Source organism: Mauremys reevesii, linkage group 13 (genome assembly GCF_016161935.1).
Source record: "Mauremys reevesii isolate NIE-2019 linkage group 13, ASM1616193v1, whole genome shotgun sequence".
NCBI lineage: Eukaryota > Metazoa > Chordata > Testudines > Geoemydidae > Mauremys > Mauremys reevesii.
Window position 1 is genome coordinate 5,125,885 of NC_052635.1, and position 14,212 is coordinate 5,140,096.

Consider the following 14,212-nt stretch of genomic DNA (forward strand, 5'->3'; position numbering starts at 1 on the left):
TACCTTTCCCATGATGCAAAGCGGCTGGGAGGGACTAAGAGCCCGGGAGACGCAAAGGAGCATGGTAAAAAAGCCGGCGGGCCTGGGAGGGGGCGCCTCCCGGTGCATGATGGGAGTTGTAGTCCGCTCACGTCCGTTCACCCGTTTCAGACGGGCCAGGGGCCGGACTGCATTTCCCATGAGGCGCCGCGCGTAGAACGGGCTCCCCCGCTGTTGCCCCGACGCCTCACGGGAGATGTAGTCTCGCCGGCCGCCCACGCCCCTCCCGTGAGGCACCGCGCGCGGGGAAGGGGCGGGGCGCTGGAGGAACCTTTGGGTGCGGAGGATCGGTCGCGCCGTGGAGGTTGAGCATCGATCACTCCGCGGCGCTGGTAGCCACCACCGGAAGTGGAGGGGGAGGGGCGCACCGGAAGTGGCCTCCCCACAAATGGAAGCCCCTGTTGCCAGTCTGGGTTCTGGGCCCCGCCGTACAGCGGGGTTGGTGCTGGGGTCAGCGCCCTGGCTCCGCCCCCAGTGGCAAGATGGGCTGGGCTAGGCTGAGACAACGGTGATGGGGTCAGAGGTTATGATGGGGTCAGAGGGCACAGGGTGGCAAGTAGCGGGGAGGGAGTCACAGTTCGCCTGCAGGAAGGAGGCTGTGGTGGGGTCAGAGGTCATGGGGGCATTCCAAACGGGTCAGAGGTCACAGGTGGAAGGCCACAACGTGGAGGTTACGCCCTGGTCGGGGGTTAGGTGGTGGCTGAGATCAGGGCCGGCTCCAGACCCCAGCGCACCAAGCGCGTGCTTGGGGCGACATCCCCCGGGAGGGCAGCAGGCAGCTCCAGTGGACGTCTCACAGACGTGCCTGCGGAGGGTCTGCTGGTCCCGTGGCTTCGGTGGAGCATCTGCAGGCATGACTGCTGGAGGTCCACCAGAGCCGCGGGACCGGCGACCGCCAGAGCGCCCCCCCCCGCGGCGTGCCGCCCTCCTTGGGGCGGCGCAAATCCTAGAGCCGCCCCTTGCTGAGATTATGCAGGGGGACAGAAATCATGAACTAGCTGGAGGTCACTGTGGGGCCAGAGGTTCAGGAGGGTCGGGTGTCGAGGCAGAACTGTTAGTGGTGTCGGAAGTCACTATGGGGTCAGCGGTTGTGGGGATAAGGACCCAGAAGTGGGACCGTTAGATGTGACCTCACTCCGGGATCTCTGGCAACTTGTCCTCCAGCACATTTAGCAAAGACCCACAGCGCCCGAGGCCTACGGGGAGTCACCTCAGGTGGGGCTATCAGATCTGGGGGCTTGTTGTCTTATTTTTAGCCAGTCACCCTTCTGCCTTTCTCCTTCAGAGCGCTGCACCAGATTCATGACAGATGCCTGGTTGCTGAGCCCCACGTCCCAGTAAGGCACCGAGGACAGGGTGCCAGGGCTGGAGTGGAGTCCCCTGGGGGCCTCTGGGAATGTGGAGGAGTCTCCCTAGCCTATCGTGAGCCACAGTCTCTGCCTCCCCCACCATGCCGCGCATCGATAATGACATCAAGCTGGATTTCAAGGATGTCTTGCTGAGACCCAAGCGCAGCACCCTGAAATCCCGGAGCGAGGTGAGCGCCCCAGCCTGGCTCTTGCTTCCCTAGGAGTCCCCAGGCCTGCCTGGTGGGAGACCCACAGCCTATCCCTGAGTGTCTGGGGGCAGATATGGTGCACTCTAGGGTTCCTCCTCAGGGAGCCCTGCTAGCACCTCTCTCTCTCTCTCTCTCTCTCTCTGTGGCATAGGTGGATCTCCTCCGATCATTTACTTTCCGCAACTCGCACCAGACGTATAGTGGTATCCCCATCATTGCTGCCAACATGGACACTGTGGGCACCTTTGAGATGGCCAAAGTCCTTTGCAAGGTACATGGACCAGGGATCCCCCAGCCGTTTTCTGTAGCAGCAGCATCACCGATTCCCCAGCTGATCAGCAATGGAGATCCACACCCCCATGTGGTGTTCTTCCCAGCCAATCAGCACTGGGGATTCCCACCCCGCAGGTCAAACACCATGTGATTAACTGCCCTAGCCATTCAGCATCAGGGATCTCCCCCCTCCTCCCCCACAGGACTGTAGCAGCTTTATAAGCCACGTGTTGACTTCCCAGCCAATCAGCATTAGGGATTCCCTCTCCTCAGGGCTGTCACTGAAATATACTTGATTAACTGCTCAGCCAATCAGCCCCCTCCCGCCCCCTGCTGAAGCAGCATTGCAAACTGCCTGATTAAGTGCACAGCCAGTAAACAATCAGGATCTCCCCTGGAATCTTCCACTATAGGAAGGGGAGTTCATGACTATCATTTTGGGCTGTTCCATTATAGCAGGGGGAAGAATTTTCTTTCCTCCTTCCATTATATCATCTTGGTGGGTTATTCCATTACATAGGGAGGGGGAAAGGATATCTCTGTTCCTGGTGAGCAATTCCATTATAATGGGGGGGGGGATCTTTTTTCTTGGTGGATCATTCCATTATGATGGGGTGTCTGGGTGAGGGTGTCCCTCTGCTCAGTGTCACAACCCATATCCTCCTCTTCCCTCAGTTCTCACTCTTCACTGCCATCCACAAGCACTACAAGCTGGAGGAGTGGAAGGAGTTTGCTGCCCAGGAGCCTGATTGCCTGCAGGTGCATAGGGTGGAGGGGGGTCAGCCCCACCCTCCACGCCCCCAACTACCTCCAGGGGAATGAACCCCGATGCTGTCCTGGGAGCCATCCTAGCCCTGGCTTTCCCCCAACTGCCCCAGGGGGATCTCCTGCCATATGGGGAGCCATCCTCACCCCCCCACTTCCTCCTTATTGCCTCGGGGGGATGTTCTCCCCCCAGAAAACAATCCCACTGCCCCAGAGATTCCCCTGCCCCCAGACCACCCCACTCTCCCCGTATTGCCCCAGGGAGCCATCCAGTGATGAGCTGCCAAAATCTCAACAACGGGTTCCCTATAAAAAGTTCTGATTTAAGGGATGTGCGACAGCATGTATTTTTTGTACCAATAGGGTTACCATACGTCCATATTTTCCCAGGAGGTGATTAAGAACCGAAAAGCCTGACATGTCCAGGAAAATACAGATGTATTTTAACCCTACCTAAAGTTCTTTTTTAAAAAGATGGGGCTGAACTAGAAATGACTCCGTTTCACATGTGTGGGTGGTGATCAGGGAGTGTCTCAATTTTTGGGTCTTTTTCTTATATAGGCTATTACCCCTCACCCCCGTCCCGATTTTTCACACTTGCTGTCTGGTCACTCTAGGGTGTGCACATGTGTGGGTCCCAGCTGCTCCCTGCCCCCCTCATTGAAGCAGGTGTGCAGGGTTACTGCCCTGGGAACTGCAGGGCACCAGTGGATGTGGGGCTGGCTGCAGATAGGGGCGTGGGGCAGGGCTAGCTGGAGGCAGGGAGTGACACGGGCTGGCACGGGCAGGTGATGCAGACGGGCGGGCTGCGGGCAGGGGCTGGCTGCGGGTGGCTGTGGGCAGGGGGTGGCTGGGGCTGGCTGGGGGCAGGGAAGGCAGGGGAGGGGTGTGGCAGGGGGAGTGGGGGAGGGGCACAGATACTCACACGAGGGGGGGGTGCTGGGAGCAGCCCGAGCAGCAGGACGCAGCCGGGGACTCACCAGGCAGCAGCCGGAGCCCCAGGGCCAGAGGTCCAAAGAGCAGGAGCAGCAACAGGGCCCGGAGGCAGCTCACATGGCTCCCGCAGCGCAGCGCCCCCTGGCGGCCGGGAGGAGGAATTACACGCTTCCCAGGCAGAGCCCATCAAAGCTTCCCTCGCAGGGAAGCTAGTTAACAAGCGGTTCTAAAACCGCTTCTAAATTTAACGGGTTCGTGCGAACCGGCTCCAGCTCACCCCTGGAGCCATCCCAACTCCCTCCCCAGATCCTACCCCTGGAGGTCTCTGTCTCGGAGTGTCCTAACACCAGTGTCTCTCCCCAGCACGTGGCGGCCAGTTCAGGCACCGGCCCCTCAGACTTCGAGCAGTTGGAGAAGATCCTGGAGGCCTTACCCCAGGTGCGCTACATCTGCCTGGATGTGGCCAACGGTTACTCGGAGCACTTTGTCCAGTTCCTGCAGGATGTGCGCAAGCGCTTTCCCAGCCACACCATCATGGTACGCACCGCCCCACCCCCATCACTCATACAATCATGGTCCGTACTGTCCCCACACCCGCCAGTCATAATCATGGAACGTACCAACCCAACCCCTGCTCAATGTACTGCTCAACCTCCGCCAGTACCACCATCATGGTATGTACCGCCTTCTCCCCTGCCACTCATACAGTCGTGGTATGTACCGCCCCATCCCCGTCAGTCATACCGTGATAGTATGTACCAGCCCAGCCTGGCCAATACCACCATCATGGTACGTATTGCCCTCTCCCCCGTGAATTGCATCATTTTGGTACATACCGCCCCATCCCCTCCAGTCACAACATAGTGGTACATACTGCCCCCAGCTGGTGGTACCCTCATGGTATGTACCCCTTGTCAATCACACCACTGTCCCCACCCCTGACCAGTACCACCATCCTGGTACATACCATGATGCGATTGACGGGGGGGGGTATGAACTCCCCACCACCATCCCCTCACACCACCCCGACATGTACTGCCTTCCCCACCCCCATGATGGTACGTTCCACTGCCCCCCACCCTGGGGCGTGTGGGGGCTTGAGGGCTCCCCGCTCTCCCCACAGGCTGGGAACGTGGTGACGGGGGAGATGGTGGAGGAGCTGATCCTCTCTGGTGCTGACATCATCAAAGTGGGCATCGGACCAGGTGACTGGAGTGGGGGTGGGGCTAAAATCTGGTGGACTGGACCATCTCAGCGTGATGGGGGGGGCACACACTCCCAGGGAGACTGGACCATTTCAGCATGATCCAGAGGGCCTGGACCATCTTGGTGTGATTGAGGGGGATACACACAGCCGTGGGGGCTGGACACTCTCAGCATGATGGGGGGCGGGGGGGGGGAGAGATACAGGCACGGAATGTGGGGGAGACAGGGCCCTGCACCCCTCACTTCCTGCGATTCACCGTGACTCCCAGAAGGTTTATTCGAGGGCAGGAACACGGAGTAGAACAGAGCTTGTAGGTACAGACAACAGGACCCCCCTCAGTCAGGCCCCTATTGGGGGGGCAGGGAGCTTGGACCCCGGCTCTGGGCCTCCCACCGTTTCCCCAGCCAGCTCCAAACTGAGACCCTCTCCAGCCGTCTCACCCAGCCTCCCCCCCCGCCACTTTGTGCAGTTTCCCGGCAGAAGGTGTCACCTGGCCTCATCCCCCTCCTGGCTCAGGTATCATCCCTCAAGTGAGGTCACACCCTCATATCCCATCACATAGGGTGACCAGATGTCCCGATTTTGGGGTCTTTTTCTTAGATAGGCTCCTATTTCCCCCCACCCCCCACCCTCTGTCCCACTTTTTCACACTTGCTGTCTGGTCACCTGACACTATGCAGACAGTACCAGCAAAACTCCCCCGCTGTATCCCCAGGTCAATCCGCCCCACTCCCTCCTCTGTCACAGATACACACACCCCAGCGGGTGGGGGGCCTGGGCCATCTCAGTGTAATGGGGGGGGGTACACACACCCTGGGGGGCTGGACCATCTCAGCAGGATGGGGGGCGGTACACACACCCGGGGGCTGGACCATCTCAGTAGGATGGGGTACACACACCTGGGGGCTGGACCATCTCAGCAGGATGGGGGGCGGTACACACACCCCGGGGGGGGCTGGACCATCGCAGTAGGATGGGGGGGTACACACACCCTGGGGGGCTGGACCATCTCAGCAGGATGGGGGGCGGTACACACACCCCGGGGGGGGCTGGACCATCTCAGCAGGATGGGGGGGGGGTACACACACCCCGGGGAGCTGGACCATCTCAGCAGGATGGGGGGGTACACACACCCTGGGGGGCTGGACCATGTCAGCAGGATGGGAGGGTACACACACCTCGGGGGGGCTGGACCATCTCAGCAGGATGGGGGGGGTACACACACCCTGGGGGGCTGGACCATGTCAGCAGGATGGGAGGGTACACACACCCCGGGCGGGGCTGGACCATCTCAGCAGGATGGGGGGGGTACACACACCCTGGGGGGGCTGGACCAGCTCAGCAGGATGGGGGATCCCCAGTAGTGGGGTGCTCTTGCCCGCTGGCAGGCACTGATACCCGTCCCTGCCGTGTCAAGGTTCGGTCTGTACCACTCGGAAGAAGACGGGGGTGGGATACCCCCAGCTGAGCGCGGTCCTGGAATGTGCCGATGCAGCCCACGGCCTCAATGGACACATCATCTCGGTGAGCAGCGCCGGACAGCTGGGTTCTATCCGGGGAGGGGAGGGGGGTCCAGTGGTTAGAGCAGGGAGCTGGGAGGCAGGACTCCTGGGTTCTATCCGGCTCTGGGAGGGGGAGGGGGAGGGGGAGGGGGTCCAGTGGTTAGAGGAGGGAGGCAGGACTCCTGGGTTCCACGGCTGGTCTGGGCAGGGGAGTGCCTCAGTTTCCCCTTGTGATTGCTCTCTGTCTCTCTCCCCTAGGACGGGGGCTGCAGTTGCCCGGGGGATGTGGCTAAGGCGTTTGGTAAGTGCAGCCCACCTCCCGCCTTGGGTTGAGCGAGGTGGGGGTGCCATTGCCTCACTGGTCCCCCCCATTTTGTGGTTGCAGGCGCCGGTGCGGACTTCGTCATGTTAGGGGGGATGCTGGCGGGACACACGGAGTCGGGGGGGGAGCTGATTGAGAGGGGGGGCAAGAAATACAAACTCTTCTATGGGATGAGCTCCGAGGTGGCCATGAAGAAACATGCCGGGGGAGTGGCAGAGTACAGGTACGGCCTGGCCTGGCCCGGCCCTGCAGGGGGCACTGTGGGAGCAGGGCAGGGCTGGGATCTCCCCAGGGGGGCAGGTGGTGGAGGTGCCGTTCGGGGCATGGTGGGGTGGGGATGGGCTCTCTCCTGGGGTGCTCCCACTCAGTCCCCGCAGGGCGTTGGAGGGCCGGGCGGTGGGGGTGCTGTTGAGGGTGGGCTGGGCTCTCCCTGGGGGGCACCGTGGGGCTCTCACGCTCTCCCCGCAGGGCGTCGGAGGGCTGGGCCGTGGAGGTGCTGTTCGGGGTGGGCTGGGCTGGGCTCTCCCTGGGGGGCGCCGTGGGGCTCTCCCGCTCTCCCCGCAGGGCGTCGGAGGGCTGGGCTCTCCCTGGGGGGCGCCGTGGGGCTCTCACGCTCTCCCCGCAGGGCGTCGGAGGGCCGGGCCGTGGAGGTGCCGTTCCGGGGCACCGTGGAGCACACGCTGCGGGACGTGCTGGGCGGGCTCCGCTCCACCTGCACCTACGTGGGTGCCGCGAAGCTGAAGGAGCTGAGCCGCCGAACCACCTTCATCCGCGTCACCCCGCAGGGCCCCCCCCTCTTCGGGGCAGGGGAGTAGGGGCCCCCAGCGCATCCAGCGGCGGGGATCCCCCAGCGCACCCCAGCTCATCCAGTAGCAGGGATCCCCCAGTTCATCCCCCAGCACATCCACTGGCAGGGATCCCTAATTTTTCCCCAATCATTCCATTCCCCAGAGCAGCTCCTGATGTTGAGGGTGGCAGAGGGGACCCCCAATTCCCTCCCCGCCTCCCCCAGGGGATCCATCCCCCCGGGGTCATCTCCCCTTACTCTGCCAAAGGGGGGCTATGGGGCACCCCCGAGATGGAGACCGAGGGGGAGACTGGGCTGAATCATGTGCTGTGTTTATTTGGGGTCACCAATAAAAGATTTGTGGGGCACCCTCCGGAGGCTGGTGTGTCTGTGCCGTGGGGCAGGGGCAGGGTCCCGGGAGCGCAGCAGCCAGGGCACCTGCAGAGAGAGAGGGAGAGTGGGTGAGGGGGGCTATGGGGGTGCCCCTCGCCCCGGGGCACACGGAGGGTCACTCACCCGCCGGGGGGGTCCAGGTGGTCGCCGAAGGTGGGGATCAGGGTGTTGTGCCGCGTGCGCTGGTAGCTGGCCTGGGGGTGACGGGGGGGTGAGTTATGGGGTCAGAGCCTGAGAGCCTGGCTCCCCGAGTGACCCCTGAACGCCTGAACCCCAGCCTGAGAGCCTGGCCCCCTGAGTGACCCCTGAACGCCTGAACCCCAGCCTGAGAGCCTGGCCCCCGAGTGACCCCTGAACCCCCGAGTGACCCCTGAACCCCAGCCTGAGAGCCTGGACCTCGAGTGACCCCGACATTGAGCCTGGAGCCCAAGTGACCCCTGAACCCCCGAGTGACCCCTGAACCCCAGCCTGAGAGCCTGGACCTCGAGTGACCCCTGAACCCCCGAGTGACCCCTGAACCCCAGCCTGAGAGCCTGGACCTCGAGTGACCCCGACATTGAGCCTGGACCTCGAGTGACCCCTGAACCCCCGAGTGACCCCTGAACACCTGAACCCCAGCCTGAGAGCCTGGACCTTGAGTGACCCCTGAACTCCATGAGTGACCCCTGAACTCCCGAGTGACCCCTGAAGCCCAGCCTGAGAGCCTGGACCTCGAGTGACCCCTGAACCCCCGAGTGACCCCTGAACCCCAGCCTGAGAGCCTAGACCTCAAGTGACCCCTGAAGCCCCGAGTGACCCCTGAACCCCAGCCTGAGAGCCTGGACCTCGAGTGACCCCGACATTGAGCCTGGACCTCGAGTGACCCCTGAACCCCCGAGTGACCCCTGAACCCCAGCCTGAGAGCCTGGACCTCGAGTGACCCCTGAAGCCCCGAGTGACCCCTGAAGCCCAGCCTGAGCCTGGCCCCCTGAGCTCCAACCCCTCCCCTTGCGCCCCCAGCCCCCCCCGTGCGCTCTGCCCTGCAGCCTTAGCCCGGGCAGTGCCTCCGGCCCCCCCAAAGTCACTCACCTTCCTGCGGGGGCTGCAGCTCTCCTCCTCTTCCGACTCCCACACGATGTCCCCGGTCGTGTCTGGAGGAAGGCGGGGGGGTTACACGGGTGGCCCCGGACGCCTGGGTTCACCCCATCCTCTGCCTCATAGGGGTGCGTGGGGATGGGGACATGTGCTCCCCTCCCCCAGGATTCACCCCTGGCAAAGAGACACACCCAGGCTCCCAGTTCCTCCTGGCATGGGGGTGGGGGAGGGGACGCCCACCCAGACGCCTGGGTTCACAACTGGCCCCTGCTCCTGTGGGGGCAGGGGGAAAAGGCCAGGGAATGACAACATCCACCCCCCTGGACCTGGGATTCCTCTGTCCCAGTCCCTGCATTGGGGGACCCCACCCAGACCCCTAGGTTCCCCCCTCTCCGAACGGCCGGTACGTACCCAGCTCCTGTTCTCCGGGCGGCTGGCAGCGCAGGCCAAGGTCAGGGGGCATCCTGGGGGGGGAGAGGAGGAGGGTGAGTGGGGGGGAGACAGGAGGGGACGGGGGGGTGAGTGGGGGGAGACAGACTCACTCTTCCTGTGCAGGCACTGCCCCCTCCTGGCTCCGCCTCCGGTGGGACCCCGGCGTCCCGGGCACTGGCTGGGGCAGGGAGGGCGTGCTGGTTACCAGCTGCAAGGTGGGGGAGCCTGGGGGAGAGAAGGGAGGTGGGTGGAGCCTGGGATGAGTCCCACCCCTCTGTCAGCCCCGCCCCCCAAACTCCCACCCACCCATGTGCCCTGCCCCCCAACATGCTCCCAGCCAGCCACCTGCCCCACTCCCAGGCGCTCCCACCCACCTGCTCTGCCCCCCCAATGCCCCACCTACCCGTGTGCTGGGGGTGGCCCATGTCCGCGAGGTACTGGGCCAGGACGCTGAGCTCCGGGGGGCGCTGGGGGGGCCCAGCCAGGGGGCACTCGCTCCAGGCAGCCTCCTGCAGCTGGGGGGGGGAGGTGGAGATTAGAGCGTGTGATCCAGAACTGACCCCCGCCACTTCCTTCCCCCTCCCCACATTCCCTCCCCATACCTGCTGGAGCTGGGGCGGGGGCAGGGTGCTCTCCAGGCGCTCCAGATACTCGTAGAGGAGCCCCTCCAGCCCCCCCAGGAAGGGCTCCCCGTATTCGGCCTCCAGCTGCTCCTGCCGCGAGAGCGCAGATGTCAGCCCCTGGCACAGCCCCCCCCAGCACTCTGTGCCCCCCATGAGCCGTGCAGCACAGCCCCATGCCCCCCTGTGCCTCCCACAGGTCCCCCCAACCCTGTGTGCCCCCAACCCCCTGACACAGCCCCCCAGCTCCCTGTACTCCCAACCTCCTGCACCCCCACCGGCACAGCCCCCTGTGTGCCCCCCCAACCCCATGTGCCCCCTGACACAGCCCCCCAGCTCCCTGTACTCCCAACCTCCTGCACCCCCACCAGCACAGCCCCTGTGTGCCCCCAACCCCATGTGCCCTGACACAGCCCCCAGCTCTGTGTGCCGCCAACCCCTGACACAGCCCCCCAGCTCCCTGTACTCCCATCCCCTGGCACACACACCCCAACTTCCTGCACCCCTGGCACAGCCCCCTAACTCTGTGCCCCCCAACCTCCTGCACTCAAGGAGAGCACCCCATGCCTCCAACCCTCTGCGCACCACCAGCCTCAGCTGTGCACCCAACACCCCCCCATTCCCCCCCCCCTGTATCCTCCAGAGCCCCTGCACCCCTGTCCCAACCAGCCCCCTGCAGGCCGCGCCCCAGCCCTGCTCACCTCCACGTAGGTCTCCCGACGCTGCCGGTCGCTCAGCAGCCCCAGCACCAGCTCCCGGAAGGTCTCCTGGGCTTCTCCCACCCGGCGCAGGTCCCGGGCAGTCTGGGCAGGGGGCAGCAGGACGTGAGCCCCTGGGGCCAACCAGCTGCTGAAATGCAGCCACCTCTAGGGCGTAGCGCGGCATGAAAACCAGCCTCCGCCAGCTCCCAGCAGCACAGCGCCCCCTAGTGCCAGCACTGACCGCGGGGGGAGAGCGCCCCCTATTGACCCTCCGCCAGCTCCCTGCAGCACAACCCCCCCTAGTGCCAGCACTGACTGGGGGGGGGAGAGCGCCCCCTATTGACCCTCCACCAGCTCCCTGCAGCACAGCGCCCCCTAGTGCCAGCGCTGACTGTGGGGGGAGAGCGCCCCCTATTGACCCTCCACCAGCTCCCTGCAGCACAGCGCCCCCTAGTGCCAGCGCTGACTGTGGGGGGAACGTTTCCCCTATTGACCCTCTGCCAGCTCCATGCAGCACAGCGCCCCCTAGTGCCAGCACTGACTGCGGGGGGAGAGCGCCCCCTATTGACCCTCCGCCAGCTCCCTGCAGCACAACCCCCCCTAGTGCCAGCACTGACTGGGGGGGAGAGCGCCCCCATTGACCCTCCGCCAGCTCCCTGCAGCACAGCGCCCCCTAGTGCCAGCACGACTGTGGGGGGAACGTTTCCCCTACTGACCCTCCGCCAGCTCCCTGCAGCACAACCCCCCCTAGCGCCAGCACGACTGTGGGGGGAACGTTTCCCCTATTGACCCTCCACCAGCTCCCTGCAGCACAGCGCCCCCTAGCGCCAGCACTGACTGTGGGGGGAGAGTGCCCCCTATTGAGCCTCCACCAGCTCCCAGCAGCACAGCGCCCCCTAGTGCCAGCACTGACCGCGGGGGGAAAGCACCCCTATTGAGCCTCTGCCCTGCCTCACACCCTGCAGCACAGCGCCCCCTAGCGCCAGCACTGACTGGGGGGGGGGGGAACGTTTCCCCTATTGAGCCTCCACCAGCTCCCAGCAGCACAGCGCCCCCTAGCGCCAGCACTGACCGTAGGGGGAGAGCGCCCCCTATTGAGCCTCCGCCAGCTCCCTGCAGCACAGCGCCCCCTAGTGCCAGCACTGACCGTGGAGCCTCCGCCAGCTCCCTGCGCACAGCGCCCCTAGCGCCAGCACTGACTGAGCCTCCGCCAGCTCCCTGCAGCACAGCGCCCCCTAGTGCCAGCACTGACTGTGGGGGGAGAGCACCCCCATTGAGCCTCTGCCCTGCCTCACACCCTGCAGCACAGCGCCCCCTAGCGCCAGCACTGACTGGGGGGGGGGGGAACGTTTCCCCTATTGAGCCTCCGCCAGCTCCCTGCAGCACAACCCCCCCAGCGCCAGCACTGACTTTGGGGGGAGAGCGCCCCCTACTGGGCCTCTGCCACGCCTCGCTCCCTGCAGCACAGCACCCCCTAGTGCCAGCACAACTGTGGGGGGAGAGCGCCCCCTATTGAGCCTCCACCAGCTCCCAGCAGCACAACCCCCCCTAGCGCCAGCACTGACTTTGGGGGGAGAGCGCCCCCTACTGGGCCTCTGCCACGCCTCGCTCCCTGCAGCACAGCACCCCCTAGTGCCAGCACAACTGTGGGGGGAATGTTTCCCCTATTGACCCTCCACCAGCTCCCTGCAGCACAGCGCCCCCTAGTGCCAGCACGACTGTGGGGGGAGAGCGCCCCCTATTGACCCTCCACCAGCTCCCTGCAGCACAGCACCCCCTAGTGCCAGCACTGACCGCGGGGGGGAAAGCACCCCCATTGAGCCTCTGCCCTGCCTCACACCCTGCAGCACAGCGCCCCCTAGCGCCAGCACTGACTGGGGGGGGGAACGTTTCCCCTATTGAGCCTCCGCCAGCTCCCTGCAGCACAGCGCCCCCTAGTGCCAGCACTGACTGTGGGGGGAGAGCGCCCCCTGCTGAGCCCCTGCCCGGGTCTCTGCAGCACAGCGCCCCCTAGTGCCAGCACTGACCGTGGGGGGAGAGCGCCCCCTGCTGAGCCCCTGCCCGGGTCTCTGCAGCACAACCCCCCCTAGCGCCAGCACTGACTTTGGGGGGAGAGCGCCCCCTACTGGGCCTTTGCCACGCCTCGCTCCCTGCAGCACAGCGCCCGCTAGCACCATGCTGAGGCCAGGTCTGACGGCCAGGGAACAGCGCCCCCTGCTGATCCCCCACCCCACTCCCTGCAGCACAGCACCCTCGAGTGCCACGTGGTGCCCGGGGAGCCCTCCCCCGCCGCAGGGCAGGACTCACGGCCAGCGGGTGGCGCTGGTGCTCGCCCTCAGGGAAGTAGGTGTCCACGGCGTCGTAGATCTTCCCGTCCGGCTGCTCCTCCTGCAGCATCCCCATGATCACCTGCGGGGAGCAGAGCATGCTGGGCTAGCGGCCCGGAGCTGTGGGGAGGCTGGGTGGTGTGGGGGCTGCCCCCCCTTACCGCAGCCTGCAGGCCCAGGCGCAGCCGGGCGTAGTGGCGGAAGAAGACGACGTCGGGGGCCGCCTGCCCCACGGCCTCCAGCAGCCCCAGCACCCGCGGGAAGTCGCGCACCTGCCGCGCCCGCATCACCTGCCAGGCGGCCGCCGCGGCCAGGCGCAGGGGGGCGCAGGGGTCCTGCCTGGGGGGGGCCGGCGTGATGCCCCCCGTCGCCTGCCTGGAGGGGAGACAGAGGGGGGGTTAGTGTGGGGGGCGCCCAGAGTGTCTCCCCCACCTCCAGGCCCCCCAGCCCCACTCTGTCCTGCCTCCTCCCTAGCCCCGCCCCCTGCCCCATCTCCAGCCCCACTGTCCTGCGGTGTCCCTCCTTTAGCCCCGCCCAACTGCCAACCCCAATGGCCCCGCCCCTCCGCCCTGCATCGGCTCTAGCCCCGCCCCCACACCTAGCCCCGCCCTCACCTCTAGCTCCGCCCCTCCGCCCTGCCCCGGCTCCAGCCCCGCCCCACCTCTAGCCCCGCCCCCCCCCCCGGCCCCGGCACTCGCCCCGCCCCCCCCTCGAGCCCCCCCCTCCGCCCTGACCCGGCTCTAGCCCCCTGCTCTAGCCCCGCCCTCCGCCCGCCCCGCCCTGCCCAGGCTCTAGCCCCGCCCAACTGCCAGCCCCAATGGCCCCGCCTCTGCTCTAGCCCCGCTTCCAGCGCAGGCCCCGCCCTCCTGCCCCCCACTAGCCCCCCCCGAACCCTCGTGCCCCCACCGCCGCTCACCCGTTTTGTCTCACGTCACTTCCGGCCATGCCTGGCCTTGGCCCGGGCCGTTGGCGGCTCTTCCCGGCGCCCGCCGCCCGCCTTCGGGCCGGTCTCCCTACGTCACTTCCGGCCCGGGCTGCGCGAGACGGGCCGAATCAACTTGGCTCCCGTCGCGGCGCCGCAGCCTCGCCCCGCCCCTCACAGGAGGCCCCGCCCCCAGCAGCTGCAGGCCCCGGCCGGTCCCATCTCGGCTCCACCCCGTTGTGCTGGGGAGGCCCCGCCCCCCCGCTGGGGATCCCCCTCCCCCCCCGGCGGGGTCCCTGCCCCCCCCGCGTGACCCCCCCGGGGGGAATAACACAGTCGGAGGCAGGATTTGGG

General features: G+C 65.7%; 2 protein-coding genes across 10 annotated transcripts; one reads left to right on the forward strand and one right to left on the reverse strand.

Moving 5' to 3' along the window:
* Positions 1-39: 39 nt before the first annotated feature.
* On the forward strand, positions 40-7,757 carry GMPR2 (guanosine monophosphate reductase 2). Of its 7 annotated transcripts, none has more exons than XM_039499035.1 (10): positions 40-64; positions 1,325-1,576; positions 1,749-1,868; positions 2,546-2,629; positions 3,935-4,108; positions 4,695-4,776; positions 6,196-6,302; positions 6,539-6,581; positions 6,666-6,825; positions 7,228-7,757. In XM_039499035.1, exons 2-10 carry the CDS (start codon positions 1,490-1,492, stop codon positions 7,415-7,417), a joined length of 1,047 nt encoding a protein of 348 aa, XP_039354969.1. In that variant the 5' UTR covers positions 40-64; positions 1,325-1,489; the 3' UTR covers positions 7,418-7,757. The 7 variants fall into 7 exon arrangements, with proteins under 7 accessions (XP_039354969.1, XP_039354964.1, XP_039354968.1 ...); XM_039499030.1 differs by lacking the exon at positions 40-64 and adding an exon at positions 219-371; XM_039499034.1 differs by lacking the exon at positions 40-64 and adding an exon at positions 240-477.
* TINF2 (TERF1 interacting nuclear factor 2) lies at positions 7,706-14,017 on the reverse strand. 3 transcript variants are annotated; one of them, XM_039499025.1, is made up of 11 exons: positions 13,853-14,015; positions 13,098-13,311; positions 12,917-13,018; positions 10,610-10,711; positions 9,891-10,001; positions 9,692-9,803; positions 9,399-9,513; positions 9,268-9,320; positions 8,851-8,912; positions 7,906-7,976; positions 7,706-7,827 (listed from the first exon to the last, which is right to left on the reverse strand). In XM_039499025.1, exons 1-11 carry the CDS (start codon positions 13,879-13,881, stop codon positions 7,710-7,712), a joined length of 1,089 nt encoding a protein of 362 aa, XP_039354959.1. In that variant the 5' UTR covers positions 13,882-14,015; the 3' UTR covers positions 7,706-7,709. The 3 variants fall into 3 exon arrangements, with proteins under 3 accessions (XP_039354959.1, XP_039354960.1, XP_039354961.1); XM_039499026.1 differs by lacking the exon at positions 13,853-14,015 and adding an exon at positions 13,424-13,478; XM_039499027.1 differs by lacking the exon at positions 7,906-7,976 and having other exon boundaries at positions 13,853-14,017.
* Positions 14,018-14,212: the final 195 nt, after the last annotated feature.

What these genes read in the sequence shown, in the direction of transcription:
- GMPR2 (XM_039499035.1), top strand. Translation starts at nt 1,490, where the DNA reads ATGCCGCGCATCGATAATGACATCAAGCTGGATTTCAAGGATGTCTTG. An exon ending in CCCTGAAATCCCGGAGCGAG is followed by an intron (nt 1,577 to 1,748) that starts GTGAGCGCCCCA and finishes TCTGTGGCATAG; the next exon opens with GTGGATCTCCTCCGATCATT. An exon ending in CAAAGTGGGCATCGGACCAG is followed by an intron (nt 4,777 to 6,195) that starts GTGACTGGAGTG and finishes TGCCGTGTCAAG; the next exon opens with GTTCGGTCTGTACCACTCGG.
- TINF2 (XM_039499025.1), bottom strand. Translation starts at nt 13,881, where the DNA reads ATGGCCGGAAGTGACGTGAGACAAAACGG. An exon ending in ACCAGCGCCACCCGCTGGCC is followed by an intron (nt 10,712 to 12,916) that starts GTGAGTCCTGCC and finishes CCCCCTGCCCAG; the next exon opens with ACTGCCCGGGACCTGCGCCG. An exon ending in GCCCGGAGAACAGGAGCTGG is followed by an intron (nt 8,913 to 9,267) that starts GTACGTACCGGC and finishes GCCTTCCTCCAG; the next exon opens with ACACGACCGGGGACATCGTG.